Source organism: Martes martes (assembly GCF_963455335.1).
Source record: "Martes martes genome assembly, chromosome: 10".
Taxonomy (NCBI): Eukaryota; Metazoa; Chordata; class Mammalia; order Carnivora; family Mustelidae; genus Martes; species Martes martes.
This window is the reverse complement of record NC_137898.1, coordinates 61,352,612-61,375,065: the sequence shown is the minus strand read 5'-3', so window position 1 is coordinate 61,375,065 and position 22,454 is coordinate 61,352,612. Positions and strand designations below refer to the sequence as shown.

Here is a 22,454-nt window from a genome sequence, read left to right as displayed (position 1 = left end):
TACACTGAAGACAAAGGCTGATCCCTCATGTCTAAACACAAAAAACTTCAAAGAGTGTAAGACAGCAAATATGGAAATGCTCGTAAGTTACACAAACTTAAAATATTACTGCCTCTACCTTTTGGAAGAATCAGAAACGTTAAATGAATTCTGATAAACCAGGGACAACTGAAGTCAGGGTCAAGTTAACCAAAGCATTCTCTATTATACCACATTATTTCCCAAGATTCTACAGCACTTCTTCAGTCCTTATATTCCTGTCTCATCACAGAGCACTCAACACTGCTTGAATCTCTATTCCTTTAGAGTCTATGATGCAATTTTTCCCCAGTTCTCCTCTTTTCACTGACTTCCTATTTCCTTTTCTTTTGATTCTACTGATTTCTCTAGTAAGATCACATCATCTCACACTCGGACAGTATCTTTAAAATAGTGAAATTCATACCCTCATTTCATGAGGAAAACAGGTCAAGAAATATTAGTGGTTTACTCACATTTCAAACTATTTCTGTACATGTCCTCTTTGCAATATTTAAAACTCAATGTAGTCTCAAACTGAATAGACTCAAAAATACGAGTTATATATTTTGACACCTCCTGCTTTCTCTCTCCACCATCCAATTACTAAGTCCTGTGCGTTCTCTTACATATCCTAAAAAGTCAAAGTGAAAGTACGGCTCAGATAAGAATCAAAAGTCATCAAATGTCTGTGGTTACTTTAGTTGAAATGATTTTCTCTTAAGAGCAATTTACACAGGTCATGTGACCAAACTTTATCATCAAGTATAAGAAGATTCAAGATTTGCAAAGAAAAGGTCCATTTCGTAATGTTTATAAAATAAACAATCATCCAATTGGACAAGAGTCCAACCATCCTTCTGGACTCTTCCTCTAGTAGATATACTGAAGTTGTCTAAAGGTCTGAAATTTATGATGTGTTATGTAAACATTAGAAAAATACTGCCAAAATCAAATTTCAATGAACCATCTGTCTGAGTAGGGTGAACACAGGCTGAGTGTCACTGTTACCTTTATTTTGAATTGCATTTATTTTGGTTGCCTGTCTCCTGGGAAAATGTCCTTGATGATCTACCACATCGAAAATTAAAAACAAATTTAGAAATGTTTCAAAATTAAGCCCAGACATTATGAAAATACAGAGTTCAGGCAGTTAGTTAAGCCTCTGAGCATGAGATTCATGCAAAGCTCCTTTGCCTTGCCAAACATGATTCTTTTAAGATGAACAGCAGGTCAGAACTCTAAGCCATGTCTGGGGCTATTGGAGGGCTTTTCTAGTAATACCGTAGTTGTTAAGATTTTGATAAGCCTAAATTTTGTACCTCTGGTTGCTGCTCTTTACAGTACAGAAAACCAGAAACAGCTCATGTCCCTGTTTTAAGATCATTGGCTTCCAATCATTCTCTCCCACTGTCCAGAGAAAGGAAATGGTGTTCCAAAGGCTTTGTGAAAGAGATAAAGTTAAATCACTGTAGCTACAAAATTTATGAAGCTCTCACTAAAAAATGTTAAGCCTGAATAACAGCTTCTAAAGCTCCCATACATTTTCTCACACAGAAATGTCACAAACTCAAAATGAGGAAGATTCTTTAGAAAATGCAGGAGGTCTAGGAAGTTTCTTACCGCAGCAAAGAGAAGACATCATAAGAATTGCGAACACAGTTCTGATCCACCTGAAGAAGAATATTCTTCTGAGCATTTGAATAACCCTGAAAGACATTAATTGACAAATTAATGAAAGTAAAACAAAATGTGTACAAATTAATCTTACTATTTGTCTTCTGAAAATTAATGATTTAGCCTCAGTAAATTTAAATCATTAAGGGATTCCAAAAAGTAAAATTTCCATATAACTGAAGTTTAACCTTTTAAGTAAGTGTATTTAAAATAAGTATCTTCTAGTATTTCACAGAGAAACCATGTTTTACATTATAAATTGTAGTGAACTTCCCGGGGAAGCCCCAGAAGACTTTTTAACATATGATGTGACTGAAGATGAGTATTAAAAATAATATTTCAAGGGGCACCTGGGTGGCTCAGTCAGTTAAGTGTCCAACTCTTGATTTTGGCTCAGGCCATGATCTCAGGGTCCTGAGATCGAGCACCACATCAAGCTCTTCACTCAGCAGGTTGTCTGACTGAGATTCTCTCTCTCCCTCTGCCCCCCACCACTTGCTCTCTCCTTTTGTCTAATAAATAAATAAGTTCTTTAAAAAAGACAATATTTCAAGCATGTATATCCATCATATATAATGTTTTTATGGGGAAAGGCATTCCAAGTTCTAATTAATAATACCAGAAGTAAACATTTCTACCAGTGAAATAAAGGTGGTAGGAGCACCAGAAAGAAAACAGCAAAATTCCATAAGAAGAAAAGAACAGGTATCTGTCATTTAAGAAATGCAAAGTAAACAGTAGTCAAGAAAAAAGGATTCTAGACTCAGACCACGTGGATTATAATTTAAGCCCTTAATAGACCAGCTCTGTGATCTTGAGCAAGGCACCTTAACTCTCTTAGTTTAATTCTGGTTTGTTTTTTCATCTAGAACACAGAGACGATAACATTATCTACCTCACCAATCGCTGTGGGAATTAAAAGAGTTATTATTTATAAAGTGAAAAGTATGAAATAAGTACCATATAAACGTTTGCTACCATACTAATACAAGCATTTTTTATAAATTACATTGCCACAGACATTAAAAGGTTATTAGGAGAATATGAACAACTTTATAGTAACATATTTGACAGTTTAGATGCATCAGACACCCTCCTTGAAAAAATCCAACATGCCAAAATTGAAATAAAATGTCTGAATAATCCTATATCTATTTAAGTGAATAAATAATTGAAAAGCTTCCCACAAAACAGTGTAGGTCCAGATGGTTTCACTGATAAATTCTATCAAACATTTAAGAAATAACATCAATTTAACACAAAAATAAAATAAAATAAAATAAAATAAAATAAAATAGAGGAAAAGAGAACAATTTCCAGCTTGTAAGATCAACATTACTGATGTTAAAACTTGACAAAGATATCACACACACACACACCAATATCCCTCATGAACACAGATAAAGCAATCCTTAGCAAAACATTAGTAAACTGAACTAGTAATACATTATAAAGATAAAACAGTAACACATCATTATTGCCCAAATTTAGTCTAAGAATACAATATTGGATTAACGTTTAAAAATCAATCAATTAGGGGCGCCTGGGTGGCTCAGTGGGTTAAAGCCTCTGCCTTCAGCTCAGGTCATGATCCCAGTGTCCTGGAATCGAGCCCCGCATCAGGCTCTCTGCTCAGCAGGGAGCCTGCTTCCTCCCTTCTCTCTCTCTGCCTGCCTCTCTGCCTACTTGTGATCTGTCTGTCAAATAAATAAATAAAATCTTTAAAAAAAAAACAATCAGGGACGCCTGGGTGGCTCAGTTGGTTAAGCAGCTGCCTTCAGCTCAGGTCATGATCCCAGCGTCCTGGGATCGAGTCCCACATCGGGCCCCTTGCTCGGCAAGGAGCCTGCTTCACCCTCTGCCTCTGCCTGCCACTCTGTCTGCCTGTGCGTGCTCTCTCTCTCTCTCTAATAAATAAAGTCTTTAAAAAAAAAAAAAAAAACAATCAATTAGAAAAATACATAATATAATCATAAATCTATCTTGACAAGCACACAATTATAAAGATATAATGTGACAATAACACAGAGATAGGGGTACAAAGCTATACAGAAGAATAGTTTTTGTATAATATTAAAATTAAGTTGGTATTAATTTAAACTGTATGATTATAAATTAAGATGCTGATTGTAATCCTGAGGGCAACCACTAAGAATTAACTAAAAGATACATTGTAATGTATGTATGAGAAATGACAAAGAAATCAAAATATCACATGAGAAAACATATAGCACAAAAGAAGGTAGTAATGGAGGAATAAAGAAACAAAAAAGATATAAGAAACAAACAAAAAAATAGCACAAGTCCTTCTGTCTCTGTAATTAATTAAGTGTAAATGGGTTAAACACTTCAATTAAAAGGCAGAGATCAGCTATACAGATTTCATTTTAATGCTATCTACAAGAGTTGTGCTTTAGAAACAAAAACACAAATAAGCTGAAATTGAAAGGACAGAAAGATATTCCATGTAAGCAGCAACCAAAAGAGAGCTGGAGTGGCTATACTAATAACAGACAAATAGACTTTAAGACAAAAAATGTTACAAGAGACAAAGAAGGATGTTGTATAATATAAAGGGCTATAAACATATATGCACCTAATGACATGTAATAAAATACATGAATCAAAAACTGATAAAACTGGGGCACCTGGGTAGCTCAGTGGGTTAAGCCTCTGCCTTTGGCTTCAGGTCATGATCTCAGGGTCCTGGGATGGAGCCCCACCTCAGGCTCTCTGCTCAGCAGGGAGCCTTCTTCCTCCCCTTTTTCTCTGCCTGTCTCTCTGCCTACTTGTGATCTCTGTCAACTAAATAAATAAAATTTTTTTTAAAAAACTGATAAAACTAAAGTGGGAAATAGCTAGAGATGTCAACTCCCACCTAACAATGGAAAGCACAGATAAAAGAAAAGAAAGCACCATATAAAAGATAAACAAGGAATATAAGATATGAATAATAATATAAATCAACTAGACCTACTAGACGTATATAGAATGTTCCACCTAACACAACCATATATACATTCTTCTCAGTGCATATGGAACATCCTCCAAGCTGGACCATATGTTCAACCGCAAAACAAGTCTCAATAAATTATTAAAAGTTGAAATCATACAAAGTATCTTATTTGACTGTAATGGAATGAAACTAGAAATCAGTAACAGAAGGAAATCTGGAAAATCCACAAACTACAAAGTGAACAACACACTCTTAAACAAGCAGCGAGTCAAAGAACAAATCACAAGGAAAATTAAATACTTTGAGGTGAATAAAAATGAAAGTACAGGGACGCCTGGGTGGCTCAGTCAGTTAAGTGTCTGCTCAGGTCATGGCTCAGGTCATGATCCCAGAGTTCTTGGATTGAGCCCCACATTGGGCTCCTTGCTCAGTCGGGAGCCTGCTTCTCCCCATGCCTGCCCCTCCCCCTGCTTGTGCTCTTTCTCTCTCACTCTTTCTGACAAATGAATAAATAACATCTTTATTTAAAAAATGAAAGTAAAACATATTAAAAAATATGTGATATAGTGAAAAAGTGCTAATGGAAATTTACAGCTATAAGCATCTACATTAAAAAAAGAAGTAATAAAGAGTTCAAATTAATAACTTAAACATCCACCTTTAGGAACTAGAAAAAGAACAAACTAAGCCCAAAATAAGGGAACAATTAATAAATATTAGAACTGAGATTCAGGAAATAAAGAATACAAAAACAATAGAGAAAATCAACAAACCAAAAGTTAGTTCTTCAAAAAGATCAACAACTCAAGCTTAGACTAAGAAAAAAAGTGAGAGAAGACACAAGTCACTAAAATCAGGAATAAAAATGGGAACATTACTACTAACCTTACAGAAATAAAAAGTGTTATAAAACATTTGTAGTGTTATAAACAGTTGTGTGCCAATAAATCAGATAATCTAGATAAAACAGAAATTCCTGGAAACACAAAAACTCCCCAAAATGACTCAAGAAGAAATCGAAAATTTGAACATACCTACAAGAAGTTGTTGAGACAAATCAAGTCATTACTTAGCTAAACTACTCCCTGATACCGCAGCCTCAGCATCCATTTTGTTTGGACAAGGGGCCTGCAAGGACCATAAACTACCTAGAGCTCTCAGGGAAGCACATGTCCTAAACAGGACGCCAGAGAGACACAAGCACTGTAAGTCTGTTTACAAGAACTCATGATGGGACTTGTGATCAATGGTCTCTCCTGGTTCCCAGTGCCTGTATGATGTGTTAAGCACCCTTAGATAAAAGCCCTGGTGGAGCTTACCATAACCCTACTCTTTTGTTTTGAACTGATAAATCTACCTATAGCCCAGAATCTCCAAAGCACTCCACCCACAGACCTAATAAAGGCACTGTACTCCAGGTCCTACCTCTCTCTACAATTGCCTTGATCTCCCTCTGGGGTCCCTTAAATGCATGCCCTTATAATTCCTCTAGGACCTGTAAGTAAAAAACTTTTCTATTTCAATTTCTCTTGTGGTCTATTGTCTAACCATGGCTCACCAACCAGTATTCTGTGCTCCATCTTATAAATGTTAATTTAATAAAGTCATAGCACAAGAAGCTGAAATAAGTAATCATAAAACTCCCAACAAAGAAAAGCCCAGAACCATATGATTTGGTGAATTCTACCAACCATTTAAAGAAGAAAGAGCACCAATCCTTCTCAAAGTCTTCTCAAAAAAAAGGAAAGAGGAGGAAATCCTTCTTACCTCATTCTATGATACCAACATTACCCAAAGCCAAACAGTAACATCACATGAAAATTACAGACCAATATCCCTTATGAATATATATATGCAAAAGTCCTCAACAAAATGCTAGCAAAGCTAATCCAGCCACATATTAAAAAATGTAAACCACTGGCCAAAAATTCCACTTCTAGGTATAGACCCAAAAGAACTGAAAGCAAAGACTCAGAAAGACATTTGACATCCAGGTTCAGAGGAGCATTATTCACAACAGTCAAGGGGCAGAAGCAACTCAGTGTCTACCAACAGATGAACAGACAAAACATGCTTTATTCAAACACTGAAATATCATTTAGCCTTAAAAAGGAAACGCAATTCTGCTATAATACAGATGACCCTTGAGGTGATTTATGCTTTAAGTAAAATAAGTCAGTGTATCTGACTTATTTTAAGTTGGCCACTATTTAAAAAAAAAAAAAAAGTTCCTCATACAGTCAAACACAGAATTAGCATATGATCCAGCCAATTCACTCCAAGGCACATACAGTGTGCATACTGTATGATTCCATTCACATAATATACCTAGAGTAGAAAATCTGTAGAAAGAGAAAGTAGGAGGGCAAGTGCCAGGGGCTTGGGGGAGGGGAATACAGGGATTAGTGTTTAATGGGTAGTTTTTCAGTTTTACAAAATAAAAAAAAGTTCTGGAGACAGATGGTGGTGATGGCTGCACAGCAATGTGAACATACTGAATGCCACGAAACTGTACACTTAAAATGGTTAAGATGGTAAATTTTGTTATTATGTATATCCCACCACAATTTAAAAGTAATTTTTTAAAAAAGGATTATATACTAGGAACAGTGGGATTTATCTAAGGTATATAAGGGTGGTTCAATAAATGAAAATCCATATAATACACCAGTTAGAAAGACCTCACACTTCCCAATTTCAAAGACACAGTACGAAGCAACAGTGTAGGGTGGTACTGGCATGAAGGTAGATCCACAGATCAATGGAACAGAACTGGTAATCTACAAATAAACTCACACACCTGTGATCAACTGATTTTAGACAAAGGTACCAAGACTACTCACTAGAAAAATAATAGTCTTGTCAACAAATGATGCTGAAACAACTAGATAGCCATAGGCAAAAAGAATGACTTGGATCCATCCCTAACACCATATATAAAAATTACCTCAAAATAGACCAAAGGCCTAACTGTAAGAGCTAAAACTATAAAACTATTTGAAGAAAGCACGGGGGTGCACCCATATAACCTCAGATTTGCCAATGGCTTCTTAGGTATGACACCAAAAGCATGAGTAACAAATACAATAATAAACTTGACTTCATCAAAATTAAAAACTTTGTGCATCAAAGGATACTATAAGAAAGTGAAAAAACAATCCACAAAATGGGAGAATGTATTTGCAAATCATATAGCTGATAAAGGTTTCACATCTAAAATATATAAAGAACTCTAACAACTCAACAATAAAATGACAAACAATCCACTTAAAAAATGGGCAAAGGACTCAGAGACACTTCTCCAAAAAAAGATACACAAATAGCCACAATCACATAAAAAGATGCCCAACATTATTAGTCATTAGAAAAAGGTGAATCGGGGCGCCTGGGTGGCTCAGTGGGTTAAGACTCTGCCTTCAGCTCAGGTCATGATCTCAGAGTCTTGGAATCGAGCCCCGCATCAGATTCTCTGCTCAGTAGGGAGCCTGCTTTCCTCTCTCTCTCGGCCTGCCTCTCTACCTACTTGTGATCTCTCTCTCTGTCAGATAAATAAATAAAATCTTTAAAAAAAAAAAAAGGTGAATCAAAACCACAATAAGATACTAATTCATACCCACTAAAATAAGCAAAAACAAATAAACCAACGAATAAACAAGCAAAATTTCTTAAAAATTTTAATTAATCTCTACGCCCAAAGTGGGCATTGCACCCCAAGATCAAGAGTCACATGTTCTACTGACTGAGAAAGCCAGGCACCCCAAAATTTTAAAAAAAATCCACAGAAAGTAAGTATTGGCAAGGATGTAGAGAAATTAGAACCCTCCTATAATGCCACTGGAAATGTAAAACAACGGGCACCGTTTAAAAAAAAAAAAGCTTGGCAATTCCTCAAAAAGTCAAACACAGAATTACCATATGACCTAGCCAATCCATTCCTAGGCATATACCTAAAGGAAATGAAAACAGGCCCTCAAACAGATACTTGTATACAGATCCTCATACCAACACTATTCACAGTAGCCAAAAGGTAGAAACGACCCCAATATCCATCAATGGATTAACCATTAAACAAAATGATATCAAGACAATGGGTATTTCTTAGCCATAGAAAGGAAAGAAGTATTAACACGTGCTACACACGGATGCACCTCAAAAACATCAGCCTAAATGAATGTGGACAGACACTTTTTTCTATTGAAAAATCATCCATACCCACTAACATACAACTAAAAGCAATACATCATAGCAAGAATGCAAATGAAAGCCAGGATCCTTGGTATTAATCCACTCTGCCTGTCATGAAAGTGAGGAGAACAATTTAACTCTCCTCTAGAATTCAGTTTCTTTAACTATAAAATAAGATGAAACTACTAGTAATAAAAACAATTTTCAAAAAATGACAAGAATACACATAAGAGTAACATTTATGAGCATTTACAGTATACCAGGCAGTGTTCTTTTCCAAGTCAATATTAACAATTTAAATTTTCATATGCTAAGGGTTAACATATTTTTCACACAACCCTGTGAAACAGGGACTATTATTATCCCCACTTTAAAGGTGAGGAAACTGAGACGCAAGGAGGATTAAGTAGAAGAGCCATGCAGTCTGGCTCCACAGCCCATTTTCTTAATGACCATGCTATACTTGATCTCTGAGACCTTTCCAATTCTAAAATTCTGGGTCCATGTACATTTAAGGCAACTTAAGAACATTATTAAACCCTTCTGCCTCAGCCACCACTTAGCAATTAACATTCTTAAAATATGCTAAGAGCTTTGTTCTGAATGACATCTAACTTCACCACATGTGTGATCCTGACAGACCTCTGATGAAGAATTATAATGGAAAGAAATGGCTCGTTTGTATCTGGTTATCTGTGCGAGATACTGCCAAGTGCCAAAGAGCCCAGAGGAGATTTACATGTCACTCAAAATTCTTCTGAAGCCAGGCCTAACAATGCTTTTTCAAGAAAGGGACAGGCACCAGTCTGGGTGAGTGCCTACTACATTGTTCAAAAAAACAGATGATTAATGTCACATACCCAGTGAGCAGGAGTAATTTCAGGCAGATGACCAGGTGATCATTTCTAGATCAATGATCAACAAACTTTGTCAATGGCCAGATAGTAAATGTTTCAGGCTTTGTAAGCTGCATGTCATCTCTGTGGCATATTCTTTGTTTTCTCCTTCAAATTCTTCACAAATGTAAAAACATTCTTAGCTGTTGGGCCATACAAAACCATGTGCTAGACTATAGTTTGCTTACTCCTGTAGTAGACCATTGGATAAAGTCACCTTTTAAACTATATTATGGTACATTTTTGAGAGTTTTGGGCTGCTACAATAGTCACAAGACCGTCCTTAAGTTCACTAGAATTCTAAGTTACACTAAAATAATCCAGTTGACAGGATAACTGATGATGAAGCAAAGAGTATAATACATATACTTATTTATTTCAGTGTTTATTGAATGCCTAATACACACAGGGTGTCAAGCACATGCTACCATCCTTATGAAAGTATACAACCCAGGACACTATGATGTATATAACCCAGTTACATTTCCAAGTGAAGTAAAAACTGTAATGGTGCCATAGGATAGGTTAAAAAGGAAATAGCTACAGGAGTTCTGATGTAGTAAAGATTCCATCTAGTAGGAGGAGGAACATCAAAGGCTGCAGGGGTGGCAGTAATTGAAACAGATTAAGAAGTATTCAAAAGCTGAATGGCAGTGAAGGAAAGTCCCACACAGTCTGAACACCTTTAGCCAAAGCATGACAGTGGGAAAACACAAGTTGCATTCCGAGAAAATTAAGTCGTGGTCCAATTTGTTCAGCTTCAATGACATGGAAATTACTTGGAACCCTGGAGAGGAAAACAGTGGGAAACAGGGTTGAGTAAGTCGGTTGGGAGGGCCAGAGTAGAGAAAGCCTTGAATGGCATGCTAAAAAGTGGATCTTTTTAGCTCTCTAGGCAATAAGGAGTCATGAAAGGTTTCTGACAATATAGCATAATGATCAGAGGTGTGTTTAAGGAAAGTTACCCCAGTAATGACAAATATGATGCATTAGAGAAGGCAGAATGTCCAACACCAGTTAGCAGGCTATGCTAAAAATCCACACATACTAGAGATAATAATAAGAGCTCAAACACTAAAAGAGAGAGAAAAGATAAAAGCACAGCTAGAACTACAAGTACTTACTGTACATATCACTGACTGAATTTAGGCTGATGGAGAGAAGGAAAGCACGTCAGAAATTCAGACACAACTAGCAGAAAATGAGAAGTCACTCAATAAAGCTTTTAAGCAAAGGAATAAAAAATGAAAGTCTGTCTTAGGAAGATGAATCAGGCAGTAATGAATAAGACAGAGTGGATACAAAGAGACTAGAGTCCATAAGCCCACCAGAAAACTACAACAGTAATCTATCCTTCCGGGGGTGCCAGTCTGAGCTTGGATCATGCATGGCAACAGAGATGGAAAAGTTGCCACAGATAGGAATTATTTCAAAGGTCTCAAAAGAGGCTAGTGGCCGACTATATAGAGTAGATAAAAGAAAGAACTCAATCAAATCTAACTGCAATACTTGGGGCCCAAATAAATGGGAAAATAGTTAAGAAAGATGTGGGAAAATGGAAAGGAAATAAAGCCTGGAGAGAAAAATGAAGAGTTCCATTTAAAGTACAATAATCTGCAAATGACAGGTTTCGATGCAGAAATGGCCAGAAACTATTTAATCCTAGAGAACTAGAATTTTGAGTAACAAGCCATCCAGATGATAACCAGCTATCCCATTATGTATCCCATTAGAATGCTTAATGATCTGCTGCTACAGAAGCTTTACTCACTCATTCAACAAGTATGCATTGTATTACTACTATATGCCAGGCACAGTGTTAAGCACCAGGAATAAATTAGTAATGAAGGCAGATAGACCCTGTCCCTGCCCTTATGTAGCTTACAGTCTACAGAGAGATGAGCAAATGGACAGTCAGAATACAATCAGATAAGTGTCAGTGATGAGGAAAATGAAGGTGCCATGGAGCATGTAAGAGGGGTATCCAAACCAGAGTTAGGGGTATGTCACAGAAAGCCTTTCTACAGAAAGGAGATCTAAGCTATGGGTGGGGTGCTTAGAAATCAGGAACCAGATCACACAGTAAGACCTTATAAGCCAGTAATTACTCTGAAATGATTCAAATAAAAGAGGGAGATGACCAGCATTTGGAAAGATAAATCTGGCTATATACTCCAAAAAGCAGGAAAGAAGTAGATAATTAGCAGACATCATCAAGTAGTCATTCAAAAAAGAGGGAGGGGTCCAAGCTGACTCCCCTGTTCTGACTTTCGGACTTGTGACAATACATGGATAGTAGTACCATTCACTAAACTAAGGAATACAACAGGAAGAAGTTTTTCAAGATGGGGAGGGAACCTGAGCTCAGTTTGGGTCATGTAAAGTGTGTGTGTGTTTGAAACATCCAAGCAATTTAATGCAGTCTGGATACATGGAAACAGAGACCAGAGATGTAGACTTGGGAGGGATCTGAATGCAAATATAACATGTTCATGAGAAGACAAAAGGTCCAGGTGGAAACCTGATGACAACAGCTTAAAGGCTCCACCGAAAGCTTTCCTCAGCAGTACTGATACATTCTAGATGTTATTCATAAAACTATTAAGTGAGCTTTGCAAGTAGTCTTTTTTCTACTTACTTAGCTAGAATAAGAAATTATGATTGGCAAGGGGAAAAACAATGGCTCTCTACTACTTGATCGTATTTTCAGATGCAATCAGTATCCATTTTTAAATACAGTATTTATTTGTACAACGTCTCTTAAAATAGCTACCTGATGAATCAATAGACAGCCTGTGTTCCTATGTGTATATGTTCATTTGGACCTTAACACACTTTTAGTTGCCAGCCAAGTTTAAACTGAAAAAAAAAGTCAAGAATCTCTGTCAAGTATCTTCAAATCTCGGATACCTTCTGCCTCTGAGGAAGCCCAGAAACTAGGCTTTTCAGGAGGAAAGGCAAGACCTCTTCTGAGACACTGAACCAGAACTGAATATATGTATTCCCCCAGATTTGGTGTAAGGTTTGAGACCACAGAGGAAGTTCTCCTCTCCCTCAAAATAGTGAGAAGCATTGAGAAATAAGAATAGTACTGTTAAGCAAAAGTATACAGATCCTGAAACCAAAATCAACTCCTTCTTTTAAATTCAATACGGTAAAGAAATCCTTGTTCATATTTTAGTGTTTTTTTTAAAATTTTATTTATTTATTTGACAGACAGAGATGACAAGTAGGCAGAGAGGCAGGCAGAGAGAGAGGGAGAAGCAGGCTCCCCGCTGAGCAGAGAGCCCCATGTGGGGCTCGATCCCAGGATCCTGGGATCGTGACCTGAGCCGAAGGCAGAGGCTTTAATCCACTGAGCCACCCAGGGGCCCCCATATTTTAGTGTTTTAAATGACCCTCAAGAAAGCATTACAATCAGAGTCGCACAGTGCAAGTATGAAGTGGACTTAAATGCTATCAGTGCTACTCCCTGACAAGAGGACAGAAGCTGTGCCTGTCCCGTAACCTGAAAGTATCTTTCAGATAGAGACAGGAACCGTGTGATCCAAACAGACTGAGTTCACTCATGGAAAAATATGAACTAAGCAAAGTCCATGCTAAATCTTGACACTCACAAAAGTAAGACACAACTTCAGTGGAAAGGAGCTTATGCCCAAGAGGAGAGAAGGCACGCACACAAATTCCTATACATGTGAGAGGCGAAGAGAAGGCAGGACTGGCATCACGCTAACGAGCGTTAGTGAACGGGGCGGGAAGAGAGAGAGAGAGAGAGAGAAGAAAGGACTCCCAGCTTGGAAGAACAATTTAAACCAAAACCAACTATGGGGTGGGGTGGGGGGACACAAGGGCCAAGCATGCCCTCCCTACAGATCCAAGAAAGAAGAGTAAAAACAAGTTTTCAAAATTTTAAACTCTGAATCCTCTAACGAGGGTAAGTCTGGAGCTCTGTTTCTGTTTACTTTTCAAGAATCTAAAACATCTATACAAAGAACCCTGCCTGGCTTTGAATTTTCCAGTATTAAGATTTAGAAAAGCTCAAAAAATTGTGCTAAGAAGACAAGATCCTCCAATTCGTAACAGGAAACGTGGCATTTTCCCAGATTATTTTCTGGCTGCAACGAAGAGGGAGAATGGGGACCACACTGCAGCAGCAGGATTTATAAATATGAATTACAGGATAAGATGATTTTCCAAACATCTGTCAGAAGTTAATTTGATCCAAGAGAAAAGGGGGGAAAAGAGAAAAAAAGACTCAAGAGAAGCCAAATACAGTGACTAATACATGGAACTTTTGTAGACTTCAGTGGGTTGATGGCCTCATGGGCATTGCGTGCCCACTCTACAATAATAAATACACACAGTCTGTACAATAACGCACTTCATACCATTCAAAGCCCTTTCCCACGTACCTTCTCACTGGATTCTCACAATGCACACAGTGGAGATCTCTGGTTAAATGTAAACACAGAGACCTGGTACTTTGAACAGGATATATGAAGTGGGAAGAAATGTAGAGATGGCATGTAGCATAGTGTTTAAAAGAAAACACCTTTGAATAAAGGAGACCTGCTTTTAAGTCATGGTTCTGCTACTCCCCAGCTATATAATCTTGGGTTAGTAGTTTCAGGTTTTCTTCTAGGGTACTTTACCTATAAAATGAAGATAATGAACCACCTCATGGAGTTGTTACATGAGATTAAATAAAGCCACGTAAAACAGCTAGTATAGTGTCTAACACAGAGTAGGTACTCAGTAAGTGAAAACTGGCAAGGGTAGCTTTCAAATGCTCGGTCCCTACCTGGTACAAGTAAGTCACTAGACTATCGTACCAGCTCAAATCATTCAGAAACAAAGTTTTACCCTGGATTTAGACAGAGCTCAGATACCTAAATGTTTTATGACAAACCAGGCAGCTATTAGAAACAGCCCCTGAAGATTTATTGTCTTTATATTTTATAATGGAGTGGGAAGAGGCATAAGGAAAACTGAATAGAGTATGTAGAGGAATGGTCTATTTTTATGACTTTCCAACTTTTGCTTAATGATGTACAGAAAGACCTGGACATTATACCATATTCCTTTCCCTATTGTTAAAACATAGGCTACTTGGGACATTTAATCCCTATGCTGAACGTCCAGCTTTGAGTACTGTGTAGGACGTGCTTTGAAAACAAGTTTTATGTCCATTAATTTGACTAGTAAGAGGAAATAGCCATCTTTTTAATTTCTCAGTTCTATAAAGTTAACTAAATGGAAATATCTTGACTGGGATTAGAAATCAGATTTTCTACTTTTCAAAAGTATCATGCCTTGAAAAATACAAAATAAGGAATTTTCATTTGTATAAGTTCTCAAAACAGACTCTGAAACTTGCTATTGTTCCTAAATCTTTAATCTAGGCTCGACTATGTACATGAGATTGTCAAGTTGTGTGACTGTGTTTGTGAAATTAATCACCAACTTGCTATTTCAATCTCCTGAGAATTTCATTCCAAAAAGATTTGATCCTTTTTACTAGATTCTACTCCTGCTCTTTTTTTTTCATTAGAGTGAGAATGCACTGCCATCTACTGGATTCTGAAGATACTGCCGCTATAACTTTTAGTCTGAGAAAAAAATTCTTACCAAGCTAATGCTTTTTGTACTTTGTCAAAAACTTGGTAGTTATTAAGGCAGTATGAGTTACATAAAAATAAAACTCCAGAGGGGTACCTGGGTGGCTCAATTGATAAGGGTCTGCCTTCAGGTCAGACCATTATCCAGGGTGCTAGATGGAGCCCCCAGGTCAGGCTCCCTGCTCAGTGGGGAGTCTGCTTCTCCCTCTTCCTCTGCCCCTCCCCATCCCACTCATGCTCTCACTCACTCTCTTGCAAATGAATAAATAAATAAAATCTTTAAAAATAATAGGGTTAAAGTGGGGTAGAAGAGAGAAATAATACCAACCCCTCAAGATTTTTATTCACAATTATTGCTATGATAGTCCCAAATACAGCATGCATTCACCTACATTCATTAACAAGCTTCTTTTGAGCACCTGCTATACTATATGCCAGGTACTGCTGCAAGCGACACAATGTCAATGCAACAGAATTAGAGAGGTAATCTCTTTTATCATAGGGTTTAGATCCCAGTGAGTGTTTCCATTTATTATTGAACTCTACTCATGTGCCAGGCTTATACTGTACATTATCACTTTTCATCCTCCAACAATGAGGTAGAAACTGTTCTACATATAAGAGAAAAACTCAGAGACGACTTAATTTGCCCAAGATCTCTCTCAGAGGTAAGTTGCAGAATTGCCTGGAATTAAACTCACACCAATCTGCCTCCAAAATCTGTATTTCTATCTACTAGGAGTATACACTCACCCAGGTAAGCTGTCTGCATCCTCCCAAAAACAAGAGTAGCCAAAAAAAAAAAAAAAAAAAAAAGTAGCTGACAAAAGGCAATTTAAGCAAAGATAGCCTTGCATATCTGTATAAAAGGCAAAACTCCTAAACTGAGATCTGAAAGGTTTCCAGCTTACTAGATAAGGAGCTGGTCCAATAGCCTCTTACTTCTCATGCTCCCCAAATGCCATTCTAGAAGCTCAATCCACCCAGAAAACATCCCTCCCAGCCACCTAGCTTTATTCACCAACCTCCATCTCCTCCAACTTCAAGCCACAACAGAGTTCCTCTCCGGTTCTCCACTGTCTCCAAATGTTAAAAAGAGCACCTCTTCCTCTTCAGATTATTTAAAGTTCCGCTATAACTCATATAATTCACCTATGTTATCTGCAAGACCCAAATAACTGACATTTTCAGAAACAATCTTTCAAACTAAATCCATTTGTAAACCAGAGCTCTTCTGGAACATACGGTGTTTTATCTCACCTAAAGGAAATAAATATTTGTGACTCTGCATCTAATACTTTTGTACCCCAAAATACTTAGTTTAATAATGGGCACAGAGTATTTGATATTTATTGATGGAAAAAATGACTTTTGCAAATACAGACAGAAGATTTTCATCATTTACTCAATCATCTCTTCATCTGCATTGCTGTTGAATAGCTAAGGAGTTCCATGTTTCATATGCCAAAGAAATGCAATCTTACTACATAAAATTAACGAGAACATATCACTCCCTAATAATGTCAGCAGAGGTTGCTGAACAACGGATTCAAACACACAGCATATTTTAGTCAAAGATTTCCTAATGTGTTAAGTAGTTTCCAAACACACTCCTAGGAGTGCGACTGAACTACTTATCCAATGTCCTATGTAGTTGAGAGAGTGACCAGGCTCCTAAAAACTCAACAGAAATGAGTAAAGCCTTTTCGAGAAGTGGAAGAACAAACAAAGAAGCAAGAGTTCTGAGCAAATAAGTAATTTCAGCTTTTAGACCCATAAAGGCTGAACGCACTTTAAGTAATATGGACAGAGGGAGGATTGACAGCAACATAATCGTCAGAAGTAATAGTAACAGTGTTTCAGGTCACGATTAATGTAAAACAACAAGAATGCTTGAGAACTCGTCAACAAAAATTCTAGTCACTCTTTATAAAGTTGCTTTAAAATGTACTTCCTTTTCACCCCACAAGTTTACACTTGTTTACAAGTTTACACTTAGTGTACATACGTTCTTAAAATACAATCCTGTTCTCAAAGCCTTGTTAGTTTAGCATTTTATAAAATCCTTTATGAAATATGTCCAACACAGATATGTTTGCAATTACTGTCATTACAAATATATTTGGACTTATTTCTACCACCTCAACTACATGTTTTGGTTTACCATTTGTTTTCTTTCCTCCCTCCCACTAGTCAATAAAGTTTTCTACTCTTTATAGTCCCTTTTTTCCTCTGCTACTTAAAAATATATATTCTCTGGTTTCTAACCTACTCTAGATACTTCCACATTTTTAATGTGCACCCCTGACCACAAATTTTTCTAACAAATTCTGTAGTCGTTTACTATCTTCCTCCCAGACAGATCAGTAATCTCATTGAGTCTTAACTCTTTACATACCCTCCCTCCCCTCATTACTGCTGTCTAGAGCAGTGCTTCTAAAAAGCTCTGCAGCCAATGACCAGGTGCTCTTCCTTCAATCCACTGTGAACTGATAATTTTGTAAAACACAATAAAAAGGCAAAATAATGTCAAATTGCTATAAAAGTTTTGAAACATTTACTCTCACTTTTTATACTTGGCTCACCACAGACTAGTGACAGTTCTTTTTTTTCCTTTTTTTTCTTTTTTTTAAGATTTTTATTTATTTGTCAGACACAGAGCACAAGCAGACAGAGTGGCAGGCAGAGAAAGAGAGAGAAGCAGGCTCCCTGCTGGACAAGGAGCCTGATGTGGGACTTGATCCTAGGACCCTGGGATCATGACCTGAGCCGAAGGCAGAGGCTTAACCGACTGAGCCACCCAGGCGTCCCTAGTGACAGACAGTTCTTAGACTAGCTCTGGTCCACAAACTATACTTTGAATAACGATAGTCTAGTTTGTTTTTACATAAAAACATATAACTTGTTACATATGAAGTTTTTTGTGTGTGTTAGTTTGCTGTCAGTAGTTAACTGCATTTACTAACGTTGTAACCATTTTCATGTGTCTTGCTGTTATTTCCTACATCTTCCGTTGGGGATCACTTCTCCGCTCCAATATTCAGTATAGATAAAGGGTCTGTGGGAAGTAAATTCTCAATCTGTGTGTCTTTAAAGTTGTTCCTCTTTCATCCATGCTCTTGACTGAAGGTTGACTAGAAATATAGTTATACATTTATACATTTAATAGTTAATAGCACTCCGAGGACTACTTCTCCTGGCATCACCTGTTACTGTTGCAAAGTCTGCTGTCAGTCTAATTTGTAGGTAATACTTCCCTTCTCTCTGCTCACTTTTAAGATTTCTCCTTTTTTTTTTTTTTAAAGATTTCTCCTTTTAAAATTAACATTAAAGATCTGCAGTTTCTATGTCTTTTTTTCAGCCTCCTTCTATAATCGGGAGAGTCCTACCGACCTCAGCTTTGTGCTCATTTTCTGTTCATTTTGCCCAGAGGAGCACATCTTTCAAGGACTAGGCTTCTGCCTACTACTTCTGTTCCAGATGGGTTTATTCTCTTGCTTTTAGTTTGTTTTAGCAAGTATGTCTCTTGAAATTTCTCTGATCACACCAATCACTAGGGTTTTTTTTTGTTTTGTTTTGTTTTTGTTCTTTGGGTTTTGGGGTTTGTTTGTTTTTTTTCAAACCTATCACTGCCTTTTGTTTGGTGCAGTTGAGGGTCTCAAAGTGTGCACTTACAAAGACATCTTGACTGGAAAAACTGTTTATGGCTTTCTTTAAAAAGGAAAACTAATACTTTTTAAAGGTTCAAACTATATATCAGATGTTCACCTGAAAGTTGGTACAGGGGCAAGATAAGGCTGGCATCTAAATTTGTAAAATTCACTAACTGAAGGACTAAAGAATAATATATACCACTTATTACAATAATAAATATTCAATAAACTTTTATTGACCACTTGGTCTTGAATCCCAGCTCTGCTACTTAGTAGCTCTGTAATCTTGAGAAAGTCACTTAACTTCTATGTGCAGGCTTCTGTAAATTCTGTAAATTGTAAATTGTCTTCTGTAAAAAGACAATTGTGAGGTTTAAATGAGGTAAATTATGTAAAGCACTTAGAACGGCACCTAACATTATTATCAGCTCACTGAACATTAGCTGCTATTATTATTATTATTATTATTATTATTATTACTAGGAACACTCTGCACTCATGCTTCCACACAGGCAAAAGATATCCTACTCCTGGAGCCCAACTCCCTGCTCAGCAGGGAGCCTGCTTCTCCCCTCCCTGTACCTGCTGCTCCCCCTGCTTCCACTCTCCTTCTCTGCCAGGTAAATAAATAAAATCTTAAAAAAAAAAAAAAAAAGATGTCCCACTCCATATCCCAGGTCCTAAAAAGAACACGTCCAGTTTCTCCGTGTCCTTCTCTTGTTTCTCTCCAGAACAGGCAGAGGACATACCTGACAGCTGAGCTTGGAAGACAAAACAAAACGGAGTATGACAGCCTCAGTTCTTTCCAGGTTCCCTCCCAGTCAGAACAGCCTGCCTACACCACACATAAATTCTGCTTTTGGCTTGGAGGATTAGGCTTTGTCCCTGTAAGGGCAAGATCTTGGTTTTGCTTGTTCTGTTGTTTTTGGGGGAAGATTCAATTTGGGAGGAAGTATATACCAGCTCTTTTAGTTGTAGAATTTAAAACACATTTGCCAATTAATTTTATTAGAAATAAAGCCAACATTCTGATCTCCATTTATCTATCACCTATCTTATTTCTAAACTTGTTCCAAACTCAGAGGGAGCAGAAAGGGGTTATTAGTCACCGGCTATCCAAAACTTCAATTACTAATAGTATCTGACTACACAATTCTTATGGAGATTAAATAGTATAGCAGATATAAAGCTCTTAAAAGTGTTTGATACACAGTCACGTTCAATAAATATTCACTTTAATATTATTACTAAGTACCAGATATTGTGCTAGACAGTGTACTAGTTACCAGTTGCAAGAGGAACTTAATCCCTCAACAGGGTTGGAATGGATAACCCTAAACATGGGATACTGCAAACAATAACAGTAGCCATCTCATAATTCTCTCAGTAAATCAAACATTTTTACTAAGCAAATACCATGTCTCAAGAACTGTGATAGGTGCCAGGAATTCAAAATTATATATACAAATCTGTCCTTAAGAAGCTTACAGATTAGAGGATCTATAAAACAAAGGAAGAAAGAATTATAAAGTGGTATCTCTTATGTCAAAGTTATACACAGTGTTGATAAAGTTTAGGAACCCAGAATATAAGGGGTTTAAGCAAATTTTTTTTTAAAAAGCTTATCAGAGCTTGAACTGAATTTGGTGAAGTCACCTGGAATACCTTCCATTTTGCCAAATCCAATGAGCAATGTTCAGTCCTCATCTAATTTGCCCACTCCTGCCCCTTAGATGCCAAACACTAAACCAAAATAAAAATCTCTTTCTTTGGCTTCTGAGAGCCTGTGAGACTCCACCCTCTTTTCCCTATACATCCCTCATCACTCCTTCTCAGTCAACTTTTCCAATGCCTCCACCTCTACTTGGCCCTTAAAAGTTGGAGGCCTCAAGACTTGGTTAGTAAGCCCCCTTTTTCCTCACTATACACCCTGTCCCTAGCCTGAACTCATCATTTCAGTGACTGTTTGCCATTGGCCCCACATTCCTATCTCTAATCCACTTCTCCCCTCTCAACTCCATCTGCACATGGGTATCTTAAAGGCATCTCAAAGTCCATATGATCAAATATCAGCTCTCAATCTGCCTCCATGAAACCTGGTCCTTTTTAGCGTCCCTTAGTTCTCCTAGTGCCTGGAACATTTATTTATCCTATTACACTACCCAAGCCAGAAACCCAAAAGTCATCCTTAACACCGTCTTTTTCCTTATACTCTAAATTTGAAGGATACCGAGTCCTAACGATTTTTACTCCTAAAACTTTCCTAAATCCAAATTCTCTCTTTTGGGCCATAACCCTGTTTCAAAGTATCAGCATCTCTTACCTAATAGACTACATGATCCTCGTTTCTGTCTTTCCACATATATTCTTACCTCTTCTACAATTATTCTTTACTACAGAGTGAAATTGTTAAAGTACAAATCAAATTATATCTCTGTCATGCTAAAAATCCTTCAACACTAAAAATCTACTGCTCTTAGGACAAAATCCTTTAAAAAGTTCTATATGATATGGTCCCTGCCTTCCTGTCCACCCTCATCCGGTATCACTCTTCCTCATCACTCTGACCTTCCTTTAGTCCCTAAAATCCACCATGTGTGTCTTTCCACTTCATGGCCTTGCAACTTGCCAATCTCCTCTGCTAGAACGCTGTTCCCGTTCAGCCCTCTGAACTTGGTTCATTTCCACTCATCCTCTGGATTGTAGCCTTAAAAGTCTAGTTCTCAAAAAGACAGTCCCTAGAGTGTACAGAAGATCCTCCCTACATGCTTATAGCATTACCACCATTTGTGTTTATATGTATTCATCTGTTAGGTCACCTAACCAGCGCTTGTCTCCTCCACACACTCCTGCTGGAAAACACCCATCTGCTCACCAATGTGCCTTTAGCACTTATGGAGAGGGCACAATGGCTGACAAATGGCAGGTACTGAGTAATTAGCTGCTAAATGAATGGAGCATTCCAGAAATAGCATTTCACACAACGAAGAATTATGAACCAATGTGATCACTAAGAGCAAGTAACATAGAAAACTCACCTCATTGTTTTGTGGCTAGTATTAAGTGGGATAAAGAACATGAATCACCTGGCATAATAACACAGATAGTAGGCACTTGGTAAATACGAATTCTCTTCCCTTTCCTTTCTCTAATTGCCTGTAGATATAGAGATAGCACTGACTATAATACCACTTGACTCACAGTTTCTTAAATTTACTCAAAGTGTAAAAGGTATCTGAAACATTTAATAAAACTGTATTGCACTTAATCAAAATTCACCATTCTGTTTTCACTCTCCAAAGAATTACATAGAATAAGAGCAAAAAGCCCAGATTTTCTGTTAAGAAAATTAATAATCTGGATTTAGAGAAGATGAATCGGGTGGTTACAAAACAAGTTTTCCCTTTAAAAAGCATCACCTTAAGCCACACTAAATAAATGTACAATGATA

At 37.3% G+C, this 22,454-nt stretch overlaps 1 protein-coding gene across 1 annotated transcript in view; it reads right to left on the bottom strand.

Moving 5' to 3' along the window:
• The window catches only part of UVRAG (UV radiation resistance associated), a 301,274-nt gene that overhangs the window by 213,557 nt on the left and 65,263 nt on the right, over positions 1–22,454 (bottom strand). The window contains exon 6 of the mRNA XM_080817446.1: positions 1,642–1,727. Coding sequence (XP_080673572.1) covers positions 1,642–1,727 — 86 coding nt within the window. The remainder of the gene's footprint in view (positions 1–1,641; positions 1,728–22,454) is intronic.